This window comes from Leucopleurus acutus (assembly GCF_964270905.1).
Source record: "Leucopleurus acutus genome assembly, chromosome: 2".
In the NCBI taxonomy this organism is placed as follows: Eukaryota; Metazoa; Chordata; class Mammalia; order Artiodactyla; family Delphinidae; genus Leucopleurus; species Leucopleurus acutus.
The window spans coordinates 84,499,836-84,517,199 of record NC_139143.1 but is presented as its reverse complement, the minus strand read 5'-3'; the positions used below and the strand labels follow the sequence as shown (position 1 = coordinate 84,517,199).

At 44.0% G+C, this 17,364-nt stretch overlaps 1 protein-coding gene across 2 annotated transcripts in view; it reads right to left on the bottom strand.

The window, feature by feature from the left end:
• PI4KB (phosphatidylinositol 4-kinase beta) overlaps positions 1 to 9,394 on the bottom strand; it is a 28,621-nt gene extending 19,227 nt beyond the window's left edge. The window contains exons 1-2 of one of the 2 annotated variants that reach the window (XM_082832401.1): positions 9,278 to 9,381; positions 1,038 to 1,974 (exon numbers count right to left, since the gene is read on the bottom strand). In XM_082832401.1, the coding sequence (XP_082688527.1) occupies positions 1,038 to 1,946 (909 nt within the window). In that variant the 5' untranslated portion in view covers positions 1,947 to 1,974; positions 9,278 to 9,381. Of the gene's footprint in view, positions 1 to 1,037; positions 1,975 to 9,277 lie in introns of both variants that reach the window. The other variant, XM_082832402.1, reaches the window with a different exon arrangement.
• Positions 9,395 to 17,364: the final 7,970 nt, after the last annotated feature.

The window sequence follows — 17,364 nt, the reverse complement described above, 5'->3', positions numbered from 1 at the left end:
TGCCCCACAGAGGCAGACGCCAGCACAACTATATGCATTTTCCAACAACGCAAATTCCTCGTTCTTTTCTCCCTTCTTTTCTAGGCTAGGCTGGCAGCCAGGATGGGAGCGTGGCTGGTGGTGAGTCGGGGGTGGGGACTGGGGCACCATTGTCTGGCTGGGACATCAGGTCACTGATACTACTGGTTGTCCACTGGGCAACTTCCCCTGCTATCTGTCCAGATATGGAATGAAAGGTGGGTATAACCTACTCATGTGCTTATCTCATCCCTGCTCTATATCCTAAATGGGATACCCTGACTGCTGCTTTCTCTTCTTTAGGTTTCAGGTCCTTGACTAGACACTGGGTATGCCCAAGATTTACTCTATTACCAGGACTGCTTCCCTCTTCCTTTTGTGCTTCTCCCAAATGATATGGGAAAAAAACAAGCAAGACATCCTTTCCCCCAAGGAAAGGCGGGTGGGAGGGCATTCTGCAGATGCCTCAATGATAGGGAATGAACCTCACCCTTCTGTCAACAAACAGCAGGATCTTCAGGGAGTGGGGGAGAGGAATTATGAGGAGGAGTGGCTAGGAGAATGAAGCTGAGGTTCTACTTAACATCTCCCCTCCCGCAGCACACACAAAATTCACACACAGGGTCCCTTCTCCTCCCCCATGGTTGCTGCTCTGAGAGGTCCTGGTAGATATCCCAGGTTTCAAGTCAGGCTGGGGAGGGTCTCTGCCACAGTTCTCAGTAAGAGAATGGAAGTGCAGTTTAGTAAAAACACATTGGACAGTGTCAGGAGTGTCAGCCTTGCTGTTAGCTATAGGACCTGAGGAAAGTCACTTTATCTCTCTGGGTCTCCAAGTTCTTCCTTTGTAAAATGAGGCAGCTGGAATACATGAATTCTAAGGTCTTTTTCCATTCTAACATTCCATGCTTTTATCAGTGAAATGAAACAGAGGGACGGAGAGAAAAGGACAGAGGAACCCTATGTCAGACATCCTGGCTCCATGCCACCTTGCTTACCCCTGTCCCTCCCGGGAATTTTACCTCATCCTCATTCTCCACTTTAGGATTGCTGGCTGTTCGTTTCAGGTTGCTGCTGAGACTTATGCTGGCGGTGGCATCTGACTTAGAGCGCTGGTGAGTCCTTTTAGAGGGAGACAGCCCTGTGTCAGGGGCTGGGCTCAAGGAGGGCAGCTCCCTCTTTCGGTGAGCTGGCTTCAGCTCATCTGAGAGGATTAGCTTCCGGAGCTTGGTCCCGCGGGAGTGTCGTTGAGTGGAAATGTGCATGTCTGAAGAGTAGGCCCCCAGCAACAGGGCACACTGGAGAGAAAAGTTAATGCTCTGGCGGCAACGGTGGACGATGTAGGGCTTGATGGCATCACCCACGTCCTCATCCATGTGAATGTACATGTTAAGCAACTGGGGCAAATAGAAGTCCACGTCCTCATTACGAAAGCAGAAGAGCCGGTTGCCGATGTACGCTTGCACTCCAGGCTCCTTGGAGTTATACAGGTATGAAATGGCCATGGAGATGTCAAATAGTTTCGACTCAAACAGCCTCAGCAGCCAAGACTGTTTGGCTGAGTTGTTCTGCCGCCGCCTTCTTGCTCCCTTGGCTGTGCCCGAGGCCACTGTGGCCCCCATCTCATCTTCCTCCTCCCTTATCTGAGAGGGTGGATCGTCCAGGCAACGGATCTCACTGTCCACACCATCCCCATTGACCAACTCCAGTGGGGTGCCTCTGCTAGAGATGGCCACGCCTCCATGCAAAAGCTTGACTTTCTCCAGCACCTCCTGGCAGGCCTTCTGGGCCACCTCAGGGTCAATCACTGATAGTTCCCCGACCCCCTCCGTGATGACACTTAGCAAGGAGCCCCCATTGTTCCCTGATGGGCCAGGAGTGGGCTCAGAAGTTGGCTTCAGCGGGGCAGGCTCCACTACCGTGTCCCCCATGGCCACAGCCAGACTTCGAGCTTCCAGGCTACGGAAGGAAGGAGGGAGGGAGAAAGGAACAGAAAGGGAGACACGTACACACACTGGTTAGTGGTGCCATCCTCAGGTCTTCCCTTCGCCATGAAACCTTCCCTGGCACCTCCTCTCTTTATGTCTTCCTGGACTCATTCAAAATCAGATGAAAAGTCCTCTCCTCCCAGGAAGCTTTCCCTGACTACCTCCCTCCACTTCTGATTGCTACATTACTCTTCATTCCTTCTGCACTTAGTTACTCAGCTTAGCCTTTATTCTTAACTTGTATTTGCAGAATGCTGCTTTATATGTGTTTTGTTCATATAGGTTTACAAATTCTTCAGGTAGACTGGGAAGCAATTCTGGTTTTAATTCCCTTGTCCCCAACTCTTCAAATGCTTTTCTATCTCCATATCTCCCTTTAAATGCCTGCCAATAACCTTTTCCTTTTCCTCTTTGAACTGTATTTTCTTACTCATATAATACTCCATACACTGATTCTGAACATCTCACCTTTATTTAGTGTTAAAATCTTCATGTATTTTTCTAGTTACAGATAATTTCTTACCTTCCCTTTTAGACTCAAAGTTCCCAAGAAATACCATACCAGGCTTCACTGAGAAGAAAAAGCTCTAAAACCACCATCATCCCTGCTGAACTGTGCCATTTCTCTGTTCGTCTGACTTCATGACATCATTCTCCCTTTCTCAAGTGCTGTGGCAGCTGAAGGAGAGTGGAAAAACTCCTGAACTTGGAGTCAAATAGGCTGAGGCTCAAAATCCTGGCTCTGCCATTATGAGATGTGTAAACTTATACAAACCACATTATCTTCTAAGTTTCAGTTTCCTCAATTGCAAAATGGGAAAAACATATCTACTTCTTATTGTTGCTGTGTAGAATAAATAACTTTATGTGTGTAAAGGGATCTAACAGAGTCCCTGGCGCACAGTAGTACTTAACAAATGCTAGTTGAATCCTAATCACCTAAAAGGTTAGTAAACAATGCGTGTGCACACACACACATGTTGTTTATAAGGGAAGTGAATTGCAGTTAATACTCATTACTTGAGACGCTTCCAAAACAATTATCCCAACACTACTTTCCCCATTCTCATACACACACCCCAAGAACTGAAGGGGCTGTGAGAAGGCAAAAAGATATCAGGCTGGGACTCATGTGTCTAGAAAGTCCAAAGAACAGGGAGGGGCAGGAATCACATAACCAAGAATCCCTCTCTGGAGGGACTCTCAGAAGGAAAGTCAGCGAGAGAACACTGTTGATAAAAGCCATTGCCGTTCTAGAATGATTCTTCAGAGCCTCACCAAATCCAAATCAGGAGAATCAGTGCAGAAGAGGAGGAAATTTCAAAGCAAGGACTGGGAGAGGCACACTGTTAATGTCAGATCAACCCAGCTCTGGAGTCTGGCTGTAGTCAGCAATGGACTCAGAGGCCTTTTCACAAAAATACAAATAGAGTGAATCTAAGACACACTCAAGAGCATGAGCAAGAGAAAGGCAGAAGCAACTGTGGAGCTGGAATGCAGGTAATTTCCAACTGATAGTGGCATCAGCTTTGACACTAGTGAACCTGGTTGCTTATACTTTGGGTAAGTGGAAGAAGGCTCAAGATACAGATTTTCTAGTCACTCTGCAAAGCCCGGGTTTCCACTGCCACTCTTCCAGTGCCTCTTCTTGCACCTCTGAAATGTTAAGACTCAAGGTTACCTTCATTTGCCCAACATTATATAGTACAGCTCCCTGACTCCCAGCAGTCAACCACTAAAGTTTTGCAGGAAGACAGATGGGGAACTCAAGTTCTCAGAAAGCATCAAAAATGGCTACTTTGGTTTATCTTTCTCCTAACTCTGTCAAGCAAGTTCATCCCCAAATGTAATTTCTCTGATGCAGTTTTGAGCTTGGGATCAGCAAAAAGGTGGCAACTCTTTCACTATGCTCTCTCCCAAATTAGGCAGTGCCCTCTGAGCAGTAGAACCAGCATGGCTGCCTGTGCGGATCTGTCTCTACTCGCAACTATGGGTTGCACAGGAATAATAAGAAGGAAGCTTTAGTCATTCCCTGCCGCACCTTTGTAGGACACTCTGCACCAGAGGGTCACTCAAATTCAACTGGGACCACTACCTTTTAGGTCTGCTTAGAAACTCACACAACAGCCTCAATCACTTTATACAACCAACTCTTTTTTCTCAATCTCTCCATGCTTGGCACATTTTTCTCTTTTCCTCTACTCCAGAGACTTCCAAGTCACCAAAAGCTCCTAAAAATCCACTTTTCAAAAGTTGCAAGGGAAATGAAGTTCAGACATTCTCCACAAACAGCATCTCAGACTTCACTAGGAAACACAGAAGATTTGGAAATGGTCACAATTGGGATTATTACTGGCACCAGGAAGGAAGGAAAGGAGACCATCATTTCTTTTATTCCAGGGCTCAGTTAGAAATCCCACATCACAGTATTCAGGGGACTTCCCGCTGAATAGAACAGGTCCCCAATTTGGCAGCCTCTACTATCCAGGGAACAGACAATGTCAAGAGAAGGAGGAAAACCAAACTCCTCTCGGGTATAGGCAGCTCTGCCCCTAGAAACTACCAAACTGGAGCTAGGCCTCCCTCCTGGCCTTTCTGAGCCTCAGGAACTGCCTGCATCTGAAGCAAGTCATGGGGAAAAGGAGAAGTTGAAGGAAATTTAGCAATTTAGGCAATAAGAAATAAGAAATGGATTCTCCCAAACCTAAATCCAGAGATGGTCCTCAACATCAATTCATTCATTTTCAAATGCAAAGAAAATATAGCTTTGATAAGTAACTATTCTAAAGAGAGTGAAAGGACTAGAAAGTGAAAAAGGAAGAAACAGTTTCTGTATTCACCACCTTTCCCCTTATAAGTCAGAGAACAAGAAAAACACAAGAGAAGGAAATCCAGACCTCTAGGATCAAATGACTCCTATGGCTCTCAAGGACATTCAGACAACTGAGGCTCCACATTTCACATTGGGAGCCTCAACTGGCCTTCCAGGGAGACTGGAAGGGAACTGAAGAGGCCAACCCACCCCAGACTAGCAGCTGGCTTCCAGGAAAGGGGTGTGTGTTGGGGGGTGTGGGGGGCATGTTGAAAACCGACTGGCTCCACACGTTATGTCTGGGCAATGCAGGGAATCTTCAGCTGAGCATCAGAGGGTTGTTCAGGGCAAAGCAGAGAACAGCAGCAGTGAAACAGTATAGAAAGGGTACGTATGCATGTGTTCTGTGACTGAGCATTTAAGTAAATGTCTGCAGAAGGCTCCGGGGGGGAGGGAATGCTATCACTTAACATGGCTTCCCGCCTCTCATCACCTCAAAAGATTCTAGGCAAACAACCCCCCATGGCCTCCGTTAAAGGACTTGGTGGATTGTTCTCTGGTGGCACAGGATATAAGGAGCCCCAAATCAATTTCCTCACTCAGTTAATCACCATTCCCTTCTTAAAATCTTTTTCCATGAACTAGATAAATACAATTGCTTCAGATCAATCCTCACATTTTTATATGTTTCTGTATTTTCATAGAATGACCCTTAAGAGATCATCTAATTTAGTACTCTGCCTCCAAGCGGATAGGTGAGCTCAATTTTCCACTTCCTTTTAAAAGATCCCTTTGGGAAAAAAAAAAAAAAAGACCCCTTTGAGATGGATCGTGTGAATTGGAAAAAAGAGCAGTGGAGCCAATATCTTCATCCTACAAGGCAGAGTTAAGAGAGGTTATTAAAAGTTAATGGAAAGAACAGAAGATTCAAATATGTTATTTAAAGTTACACAGGGGACTTCCCCAGTGGTGCAGTGGTTAAGAATCCGCCTGCCAATGCAGGGGCACCGGTTCGAGCCCTGGTCCGGGAAGATCCCACATGCCACGGAGCAACTATGCCTGTGCACCACAACTACTGAGCCTGCACTCTAGAGCACATGAACCACAACTACTTACTGAGCCTAAGTGCCACAACTACTGAAGCCCGCACGCCTAGAGCCCGTGCTCTGCAACAAGAGAAGCCACCGTGATGAGAAGCCTGCGCACCGCAAGAGTAGCCCCCACTCACTGCAACTAGAGAAAGCCTGAGCGCAGCAACGAAGACCCAACGCAGCCAAAAAAAAAAAAAGTTACACAGGCTTCCGGTAGAAATAAAAATGAAAATATATAAGCAAGAGGTGTGAATCTTCTAAAGTGCAATCTTCTTTTGTAACAATTAATAAACCAAGAAACAAAGGCACAAGCATTTTATCTAAGGCTATGGCAATAACTGTCAGAGAGAAACACTGAAATAATTAAGACATTAACTCTAGGAGTAGGGATGAAGGGAAAGGGAGTATTGATTTTCATCATAAACTCTTTAAGTACAATTGGATTTGTTCAAATGCATGTATGCCTTTAGTAGTAATTTTTTTTTTTTTTTTTTTTTTTGCGGTACGCGGGCCTCTCACTGTTGTGGCCTCTCCCCTTGCGGATCACAGGCTCCGGATGTGCAGGCCCAGAGGCCATGGCTCACGGGCCCAGCCGCTCTGGGGCATGTGGGATCCTCCCAGACCGGGGCACGAACCTGCGTCCCATGCATCGGCAGGCGGACTCTCAACCATTGCGCCACCAGGGAAGTCCTTTAGTAGTAATTTTTAAAAGAAGTTGCTCTTCTAAAGAGACTCCTAATCATCCTAAGCTGCCTGTTCTGTGGTTGAGAATTTCCTCTTCATGTCTCAAGGTTTAACTCAAACCTTTCTTTAAGGAGGTCTGAGCTCATCTTTCCCCCTTAACCTTAACGGTAAACACGGAGATTGAGTACAAACTTCTCCCTGTAGAAACAAAGAGCCGAGCAGTCAAACAGGCTCAAGCCCTACCAGGAACCAGGTAAACACTTACCCAAGGCCCCAAGGCAGGGTGGCATCAGGGGAGAGGGCATTCTCAAGCTACCAACAGGAGGGTAGGGAGAGCAGTGGTCTCTGGGTAGTTAAGTCAATATTGAATCAGGCTGAGAATTCTGTTCAGGACTATAGGGCTGGTATAAGCAGATTCCAGCCAGACAGCCCAAGCCAGCTCTGGGAGCCCCTGCTGTAACAGACAGATGGCAAAGAAAGCAACCTGTACACTCACCTCTCTCTGAATTGTTCCTTCCTGCTGCAAGCTCCAAATGCACTTGAACTAGGCCCTCTCTTGTCTCATGCCAGTTACTGAGAGGTCCCTCTCAAACTTCTTCCCCAAATCAAAGAATCTCAATTTGCTGCTTTAGATGGCATTCAACAAACATGTTCTTGTGCAGTGTGGACCCAGCGCTGAGAAGGAAGCAGGGAAACTAGGGGAAATATGACTTCTCTTTGGGGGTGCTTCCAAGGAGTGAAGCTGCTCCTAAAAAGGGGAATTATGAGATTGGACACTGGCTAACGAGGAGGGAGACAAAGGGAGAAGTGGGATGAGGCAGCATGATGACTTTCAAACAGGCGTAGAGTAGGAAGATGAATGGAACTTCATATGCTCTCTTCGCTATCGCAGGCCAAGAGACATGGCATACAAGGAAGCAACTAGTTTCCTAAGGCCTAACTCACTCCAAGTTTTCTTTTCCAGCCAGTTTCTTCAAAGGACTTTCCCACAAACATACTTTCCATCTACAGAATCTGGAGTTATGGCTCAAGTACAAGAGGGACAGCAAAGGTGGTCAGCAACTTACAGCAGTGGGGGAAAAAAGCAAGGCAGATGAAAGAAGCTGGCCTGGAGCTTGTCTTTCAAACTGATTTACTCCCATGGTTGTAAGACTAGAAAGGCCCAACAGAGAGACCAGAATGAAAGGAAATTCTCAGAACAACTAAATCACTACTCATAAATACCTTGTGTCTGAGGAACCCAGAATGTTTTGTAAACAAATAATTAAGTCTAATTTTTTCCCCCAACCCACATCCTGCTATAAGCCTATTACTGCACTGATGCCTATACAGTGGACCATTTTCCCAAAAAAAGTCATTCTAAAGGTCAAGTGAAGAAGTCACATGCTGAACTCAGGAGTCCTGATTCTGAATATACAAGCTCTTTCCATTGTCTCATGTTCCTTTTCCCAGTTACCCCCTGACCAACCCCACTCCAGGCCTAAACTCTTAAGGAATCAACCAAAACCATTCTAGCGAAGCCACAGACAGTAAACTGATTCCTCTTAGGAGTGGGAGGAGACTGAATTTGTGATCCCTTTAAGACAAGCCTAAAATTAAATAATCCAAAACAAAATTTCTCACAGCCTCATTCAGTTTCCATGCAGGACTGTTCGTTCCTCCAACAAAGTGTAATCTGATGGGAACTTCTTTTAAACTTGCTCCATCCTTCAGAAACACCCTACTGTCCAGAGAAAAGCCTGAGACAGCTGAGGCTCCCCTTCCTCCCAACACATTTTCTTCTTAGCTCAAGGTTTAGCTGATCCAGAAATAAGTGGTATGTAAAGGTAAAGAGTATGACAGAGAACACGTAAAGATCATAGGGAAAACAGAACCAAGTGTCACAAGGATCAGCAAAACCCTTGAAACTCGAGGGAGGTGTTGAAGTTGGAAATCCTGAATGGGAAGGGGCACTGTCAGATCTCTCCTCTACAGAGGTTGGGGTAATTGAGGAAGGGTAGAGGGAAGTTAAAGAAAGTTACAGGAATCATAAAGCACTCCAGAGAAGAAGGGTAAGGCTTAAGGTCAAAGGAGAATGTAAGTAGTACTTTGGGAATGATGGGGAGAGCCTAGATCCCTTCAGGAGAAGGGAACAGACAATTCTTGGAAGCCAGGAGCTGGGTGGGTGGGTGGCAGTGGGGTAACGGAATCAGAAGCAGCAGAGGAAGAGAGGGCCACAATCTTTAGATCAGGGAAAGGGGAACCCAGTGCTGGGGTGGCATAGAGACATCGGAGGAAAGGGACAAAATAGGAAAAGGGGTAAAGGCAGAGGCCATGGAAAGATTCGGGGCTGGAGCACAGACAACGAGGAAAGACAGCATGGATGGACATTATAAAAGGCGTCGTGATGTGGAAAGGGTTGACGACTTAAAATAATTCGGGACGGCGGCAACAGGGATAAGAGTGAGGGAGGGGGGAATCCCCGGGCAGAGGGAGGAGCTAAACAGAAGAGGAAGCCAAAAAGCAGAGGAGGACCCCAGGCTTGGGAAGAAAGGGTGGAGAAGGAACCCAGGGTGCAGCTGCCACCGGGAGGGCAGTTTTGTAGTCAAACCCAGGTGTGGGGGCGGGGGACGCTGTGCGGGACAGGGTGGGAGAGGGACCCCTTCACACACAGGGCAGGGAGCACTCACGGGGTAGGAGGAGCTCACCTCCGGGGGACCCCGGCGGAGGGGGTGCGGGCGGTCGGGGTCGGGCTGCCGACACCGCCGCCTCAGCAGCAGCGGCGGCTCCCGGGTTCCATTGGCCGCCTGCGCTTCCCTGACAGCGGCCGCGGCGGCTGCACCAGGCCCCGGCTGCCGGGGCTGCCCTCGGCGCCGCCTGAGGGGGCCTTCGCGCTGCCTCACTTTCGACCGGGCCTCACAACTTTTTCTTCCTCCCTCGCACAACCAAGACCAAAAAAAAAAAGAAAAATCCCCAGCAGATCTCGATTTTCTTCTGAGTTCAGGCCCTTCTTCGTGGGCTATGCTTTCTTGCTTCTCCGACGCTCAGGACCCTACTGATCCCATAGTAATGTAGGGAGTCGGGTGAGCTGCCTGGAACATGCCTGTTCAGAAATAGAGAAGGGGGCGGGGAAGAGATATTTGGCAGCTCGGGAGGGAGGAGAAGACGGGGAGAGGAGCTTACGGGTGGGAGGAGGGGCCAACCTTTGGGAGGCGGACTTAAGAGGCAGCGTTTGCGAGGCTAAGGAAGCCGAAAGGGAAGTAAAATTTGCTGGATAAGGGGAAGGGGCTCCCGAGCTAGAGCAGAGAGCGGCAGTGTGGCAGGCGGGCGTGGGTGCCCTGTTAGAGGAGTGCAGACTTATCGCGTACTTCAGAAAGCACAGGAACATGCAAATTATATGTAAATGAGCCCGTTCGGCTTAGCAACCGAGTTACCGTAATTGCAATCAATGGCTTTCCCCCTCCGTTATTCCACACGACTTCCTTAAGTAAATCAGGTCAGGGGATGGACGCTGGGGATCCAGCTGGACAGCAGAAAGACAAAGGGCAGGCGGGGAAAATAGTCACCTTCACTATCCTTTTTCTACTCATCTTTAAGGACGATGCCAAGATTACGCCCCTTATCGCTTGGGGGGAATGGCGCGGTCCAAAAGCGTCAGTCTTTCGCCGTTAGCGGCGCGACTCGAGGTGGCGGTTCTGCCTCCGAGGTCACCACCTGCCTGGGCAGCCTTCGGCCTCCAGCCTCCGGACCTCGATCCAGCCAGGGAGGGGCTGGACAGGGCCAGGTCGGGAGAGGTGAGTGAAATGAAAAAAGCTTGGAGGGCATAATCACTCCTTCCAAACGAAACAAAACCATATAAAACTAAACAAATAAAAAATACGCCCCGCAAATGGACTTCTGGTGTTGCTTTTGTGTATTTATTAGATAGCTTTATTGACTAGGAACCCTTTACGTCAGAACCTCTGTCCCAACCCTCACAGGGCCTTACTTAATATTCTACATTGGGGCTAGTTGTTTGAGCCCAGATCCTGGATGCCACCTTCCCTGCCACTTAAAGGCTGTTTGATTTGGAATGACTGATTTAACCTCTGTGAACCTCCGTTTCTGTGTCTGCAAAGTGGATCCAAGAATATTAACACTTTACAGGATTTTGTGAGGATTAAAAGAGAGTACAGGTTACTACTATACATAGTACTATATTTCTATTATTGGGACAATAATATAGGATAGATGACAAAAGGAAAGAGGATCACTGCTTCAGTGTTCGGGAGGCAGAATAAAGATTAATAGCTTGAAAATACCTATGTAAAACGTGCAGTATGTACAAAAGTAGAACAAATGGGGTACCTGATTGCTGAAGGAACATATTGTTAATTAATACAGAAGGCCACTCTGCATATGATGAATGAATGAATGAGTGAAAGGTTTCTCAGAAATACTGTGAGCCAGCTCAAAGAAGAGTTGCTAGAAATGATCCAGCCAAAGAAAAAAGAGGAGCGAGCATCCTGAAGGGAATTTGCCCATATCATGGGAGGGCAAGTTGATAAGCTAGGTTAAATCAGGAGTACAGTAAGGAAAGATGAGCAGAGAAAGAGGCCAAGAGTGCCAAAGATAGTTTAAATTTGTCACCGCTCGTCTGGAGTGGGGAATCACCAGTCCATCTGTTAGGCCAAGCAGCTCTTGGGCAACTCCCAGTCGGCTGTCTGGCAAGTATGGAGAGGTGATGACCCTGGTTTACCCTAGAGTTTAAAATGTCACACATCCATCCCCTCAAGGGATAGGGATCCCAAGGGCTGTAAGACGGCTTTTTGAAACACTGTAAAAAGAGATGTGACAAGCTTACTTTTTATAGTAGGAAGTTTATTTTCCAGTAACATCTCTGTTCAAACTAAGTAGGAACTTTTTGTAGCTACAGCAGTTGTAAGTCCTTTATTAACTGAGACCCACCCCCACCCCATATACACACACACACACAGTATTATTAGGTAGAAATTTTGTTTCAAGTTTTCTGTGTTCATAGCTCTAAGGGCTCTTATGTGTAAATTTCGGTGCATCTCTTTATGACTTTGTCTTTCTGCCTTCTTTTGGAATTTTCTTTGTTTCCCTCTATTTCTGGATCTCCAACCTCCTCTAGTCTGAGCTCCTCAAGGCAGGAGAGGATTTATCTTTGTATCCTAGCTGTATCCTTAGTTTCTACCACAGGAAAAAATGTTTATGTTTGTTGATACAGCAACAGATTGAATGCAGAAGCAGATACGAGAATCCAGTCAAGCATTAGATTTCCAAAAATGCAGAACAGGGACAATTGTCTGATTGTTTGTTGTCGTAGTTGTTCTGGGAAAATAGTTATCTTTCTTAAATGAATTAATAAAATATTTACAAACAAATGTTTTGACTAAATTATTCCCCTCCCTTCCTGTTTGCTTTTCTTTTCTCCTGCTCCTTAATTGTCAGATTATAAAACTGAATGCTATTCTGTTTCCCATATTTAATTTAAAAGCATAACATTTATAATATTCTCACCACACTGAAACTATTTTCTAGATTCTCTTTCGATAGAATAAAACACCACTTACCTCTATCTTAGGTCCCAGGGAGCTGCTACAGGTATAGATGGTTGTACGTGGATGACCCATGTACATGGCGACTCTATAGGAACCCCATACTGTCCTGTATGCACGTGAAGCCTCTTACTCTGGTGCGAAAGCATGTACGCATGTGGCACCTTGGGGTGTGAGAGCAGGAAAGTACCAACAGCGTCAAGTAATGTCATTTATTTATTTAAATGTCATCAAACTGGGGAAAGAAGTTGGCTTCTTCATCAAAAGTTGGTAAAACTAGAGGACCCAGGTCATAATACAGCTCCAGTTATATTTTAAATACCCCTATGGTTAAAGAAATTATAAAGAGTAATTTTTCTCCCGAACCATAGATATTATAGGCTTTTTTTCAGAGAAAAGAAAAAGAAGCTACTAGCAGTTACTGCTTGTAGGCTCCTACTGTGTATGAATACAAACGTTACCTCATTTATTCCTTACAACCCTGTGAAAGAGATTTTATTTTATGGAGACTGAGCTTCAGAATGGTTAAGTCATTGTTTTTTGAAACTGTTTTACTTCAACCCACAGTAAGAAATAGATTTTATAATCAGGACCACTGAAGCACACTTAGACATGTCTTCACTGAAATAAAGGTTTCATGAAACAATACTTACCCTTACTATAGTCAATGCATGTTGATATTTTCTATTCTATTTTATTTCACTTTTTAAAAACACTGTTTTGCACCCTGCTAAATCAGTTTCACAACCCACTAATGAGTTGCGATCTATTTTTGATTCCTGTTTGAAAAAACTGGACTAAGTGTTCAAAATCATATGGAAACTGGTAAAGCTAAGATTTGAACTGAATTCATGCTCTTTCCAGTAAGCAAATGCTTCTTCATGAACATTTCTTAAGAAATACTGCAGGGTGGGAAGGAGGGAGACGCAAGAGGGAAGAGATATGGGAACATGTGTATATGTATAGCTGATTCACTTTGTTATAAAGCGGAAGCTAGCACACCATTGTAAAGCAATTATACCCCAATAAAAATGTTAAAAAATACTGCACTTTATATATATATATATATGTTCAGATTAGCTTTACCTCATAGGGTGCAGCCAGCCAGGATGATCCTAGACAAAGGACTTAGGCCTACTGATGAACCACAACATGAGACAAAATACTTAGACAAATATATAATGACATTAATTCCTCCTTTTAGCATGTGGTATTTGCTTTGATTTTATTAAGAAAATTGATTGTTACCCACAAAAATAAACAATAAATTCATTTATTTGAGGCCATAGACTAAACATATTGAGTTTGACTTGGTTTAATAGCAAAAGATTATTTCAAATTTTAGTAAATTATAAATTACCTCTAACAATTTACGATACGGCTACAATGACAAAAGACAACAATGGGAGTGGGGAACAGGGTATTGGGGAGAGAATAGGGAATGGTAGGGAGGAAGCAGTAGGCAGTCCCCCAAACCTTAGTTTAGCACTTCATCTAATAAACTGAAGATTGCCTGAACTACAGAAGATTAACTTGTTTCATGTTAGATTTTTAAAATAGGGTAAAGATTTAAAATAGGCTACTTAAAAGCCCCCTAATATTCATGTAAATCTCAAAATCACCCAGTGGTCTTGACTCCCAAAGTGAATGGATACATCCCCAAACCCAGTCATGGTGAGGGCAATATTTCCTTGGATGCTTCTATCTATTCTAGCACCAGTGGTTTATTTTTCCATATGCCTATGATCTCTAACATGTCAGCAGCCTGGTCCAGTCCCTCATCTCCACCCACGTGGATAATGGCAACAGCTGCCTGGCTGGTTCTATTTGACTTCAGTTCCTCCATCCTCTAATGCAAACTTCATACCTTTCATTCATTCATTCATTCAATCAATGGGTAACTTTCAACCATTCATTCAATCGTTGTGTGTTCTTCTTCCAGTTTCTCACTCTTGTTCACACACATCCCTTCTGCCAGGTGTCTTTACTGGGTTGTACTGCCATGTCTTTGCTCACGTCCCTTATCCCCAAACCCGTGCTTTTCCTGGAATGCCCTCCTTTTTTATCTGTTTAAGCTCTACTTACCTTAAAGGCTTAACTCAAGCCTACCTTTTCCATGAAGGCTTCCCAAATTACTCAATCTCTTTGAATTTACACCTCTTATGCAGCAGAATGAGTATCATGATTTAGTTCTTTTCACCATGTCTTCTGTTGTTCTGTCCTTGCTTTATGAATTAGACTGGTCCTACCCACCTTTACTAGGAAGTCATTTCTGATCTATATGCTATTCCTCTGGGCTCCCATACCTCTCTGTGCTTACTGCTAACATAACTCACACTGTGCTATGATCACTATTGACTTGAAGACAGTGCCTAAGTCAACTAGCTTCCAACAAGTGCCTAGGTTTTAAAAAACAAGAAGGGAAATGTCAAAACCACAGTAATGGACTCCTACTTCTGGCAGCACGGAGAAGAAAAAGGGCTCTCCCATTAGAATACAACTGGATCCTGGATAAATTCCAGCAAACATAATGTTTAGCACATCGCTGTCCTCATCAGAAAGTAGAAGAGATCACTAGAGGAAGGAAAAATAACATTGAGCTGAAACCTTATGAAGGATGAGTAACGTGCAGTAGGAGAAGCTGGCTTGCCCTGGGCACAAATGCCAGTATCATTATTGTGAACAGAGGCTAAGCCCCGGACCTGGCCAAAGCAGGGGAGAAAACCTGGGACTCCTTAATTAAATGGGGACCTTTTTTCTTTTTTAAAGATAGATTTTATTTTATTTTATTTATTTTTGGCTGCGTTGGGTCTCCGTTGCTGCGTGTGGGCTTTTTGTAGTTGCGGCAAGTAGGGGCTACTCTTCGTTGTGGTGTGCAGGCTTCTTATAGCAGTGGCTTCTCTTGTTGTGGAGCTCAGGCTCTAGGCGCACGGGCTTCAGTAGCTGTGGCACGCGGGCTCAGTAGTTGTGGCTCGTGGGCTTAGTTGTTCTGCAGCATGTGGGATCTTCCCGGACCAGGGCTCGAACCCGTGTCCCCTGCATTGGCAGGCAAATTCTTAACCACTGCACCACCAGGGAAGCCCAAATTGGGACTCTTGAAGGGGCTAACACAGTCCCAGGTAAGGAGCACCCTTTGTCTCCTGGCAGAAACAAATGCATATCCTCTCTGGAGGAAAGTACACCCAATTTAGGCCTACTGGATTCCCTTAGATTAAGGAATCTTAATCTAAGATTAAGAGCTCAAAATAGGAGCTCAAAATACTAAAATACAAAATATACAAGGAAATAAGCTGCCATGGGCAGGAGTCAGCAGAAAACAGAACAACAGATTTAGACATCCAAGATAAGTTACAGAATATAAAATAACACTCCCAACAAACGTCAAAGAATTGGTATCATAGAGACCACATTTTCTAAGCACAAGTGATTAAACTGAAAATCAGTATCAAAAAGATAAAATTTTAAATATCCAGATTTTGGAAATTTATAAAACTTTTCTAAATCATGAATCAAAAAAGTCATAAAGGTAATTTAAATATTCTTAGAACTAAGTAATAATTTAAATACTTTAAACAGAAAAATTTGGAGAATATAGGGAAGTGGGTCTTTTAAAATTTATAATAGAAAAAAGACAGCTTGAAAATTAATTAGATAAAAATTAAGATTAAAATTAAGATGTTGTAAAAGAACCTAAAATTAAATCTAAAGAAAGCAGAAGGAAATACTATAGATAAGATTCATAATTAATGAAGTGGAAAACAAATATATAAGGCAGAAGATCAACAAAACCCAAAGTGGCAGCTAAAATCAGACAAGTAAAATAAATGTCTGGTGTAGTTGGCCAAGGGGGGAAAAAAGAAGGTGCAAGTAAACAGAAGAAATGAAAAGGAGGACACAACTACCCAGGGAGCAGAGGCAAAAAGGAACATGGAATAAATTTCATTTAAAAAAAATGACATAAAACGCTCAAAATTCTAGAAAAACATTTTACCTAAATTGACTCAAGAAGAAATAGAAAGCCCAAATAGCCTATAATTATTAAAGAAATTAAATCAATAGTTAAAATATTTCCCACAAAGAAATGCCAGGTTCAGAGGACTTACCAAGTAAGTTTTATCAAAATTTCAAGGGACAGTTCATTTCAATCTGATGTAAACCCTTTTAGAGAATGAGACAAGAGGGAACAGTCTCCAACTCAGAGGGTGTACAGACCAAAGGAACCATCTTAGAAATCTTACTAAAAACAAAGGCACTGGGACTTCCCTGGTGGCACAGTGGTTAAGAATCTGCCTGCCAATGCAGGGGACACAGGTTTGACCCCTGGTCCAGGAAGATCCCACAGGCCGCAGAGCAACTAAGCCCATGCGCCACAACTACTGAGGCTGTGCTCTAGAGCCCGTGAGCCACAACTACTGAGGCCGTGTGCCACAACTACTGAAGCCCGCGTGCCTAGAGCCCATGCTCCTCAACGCCACCACAATGAGAAGCCCGTGCACTGCAACGAAGAGTAGCCCCTGCTCACTGCAACTAGAGGAAGCCTGCACGTAGCAATGAAGACCCAACATGGCCAAAAAATAAATAAATAAATAAAAATAAAGACAAAGGCACTAACCTGTACAAGAATATTAGTAGCAGCATCATTTGTAACAGCAAAAAACTGGGAACAACCCAAATGTCCACTGATAGGTGGATGGGTAAATTGTGGTTTATGCACTTGAAATATTACATGGATAAAAATGAACAAATAATAGCTATCTACAACAACATGGATGAATCTTAGAAATAATGTTAAGTGAAATAAACAAGCAAACCACAGGGGAGTATTAGGGAATAAAATTTTGTAAAGCTAAAAAGCAAAACTGAACAATACATTTTTAAAGAATATATACATATATGGAAAGATATATATATATATATATATATATATATATGGCAGGTAATTAATAAACACGAAATTAAGGATAGTGGTTACCTCTAGGGAGAAGCAGAAGGATAGGACAGGGGAAGAACACAAGAAATTCAATGGTATTTCTAATGTTTTAATGTACAAATTGGGTGATAGGTCATTTAATTATTATGCTTCATAATTTATCCATTTTAAATATATTCTTTATAGATATCAAACATTACATATTATAATTTTTAAAAATCTGCAATTGTGGAAATAAATGAACAAATGAGTGAAGGCTCCCTGAAAGAAAACTGAGAATCCCTGACAGAAGCTACCCTATGCA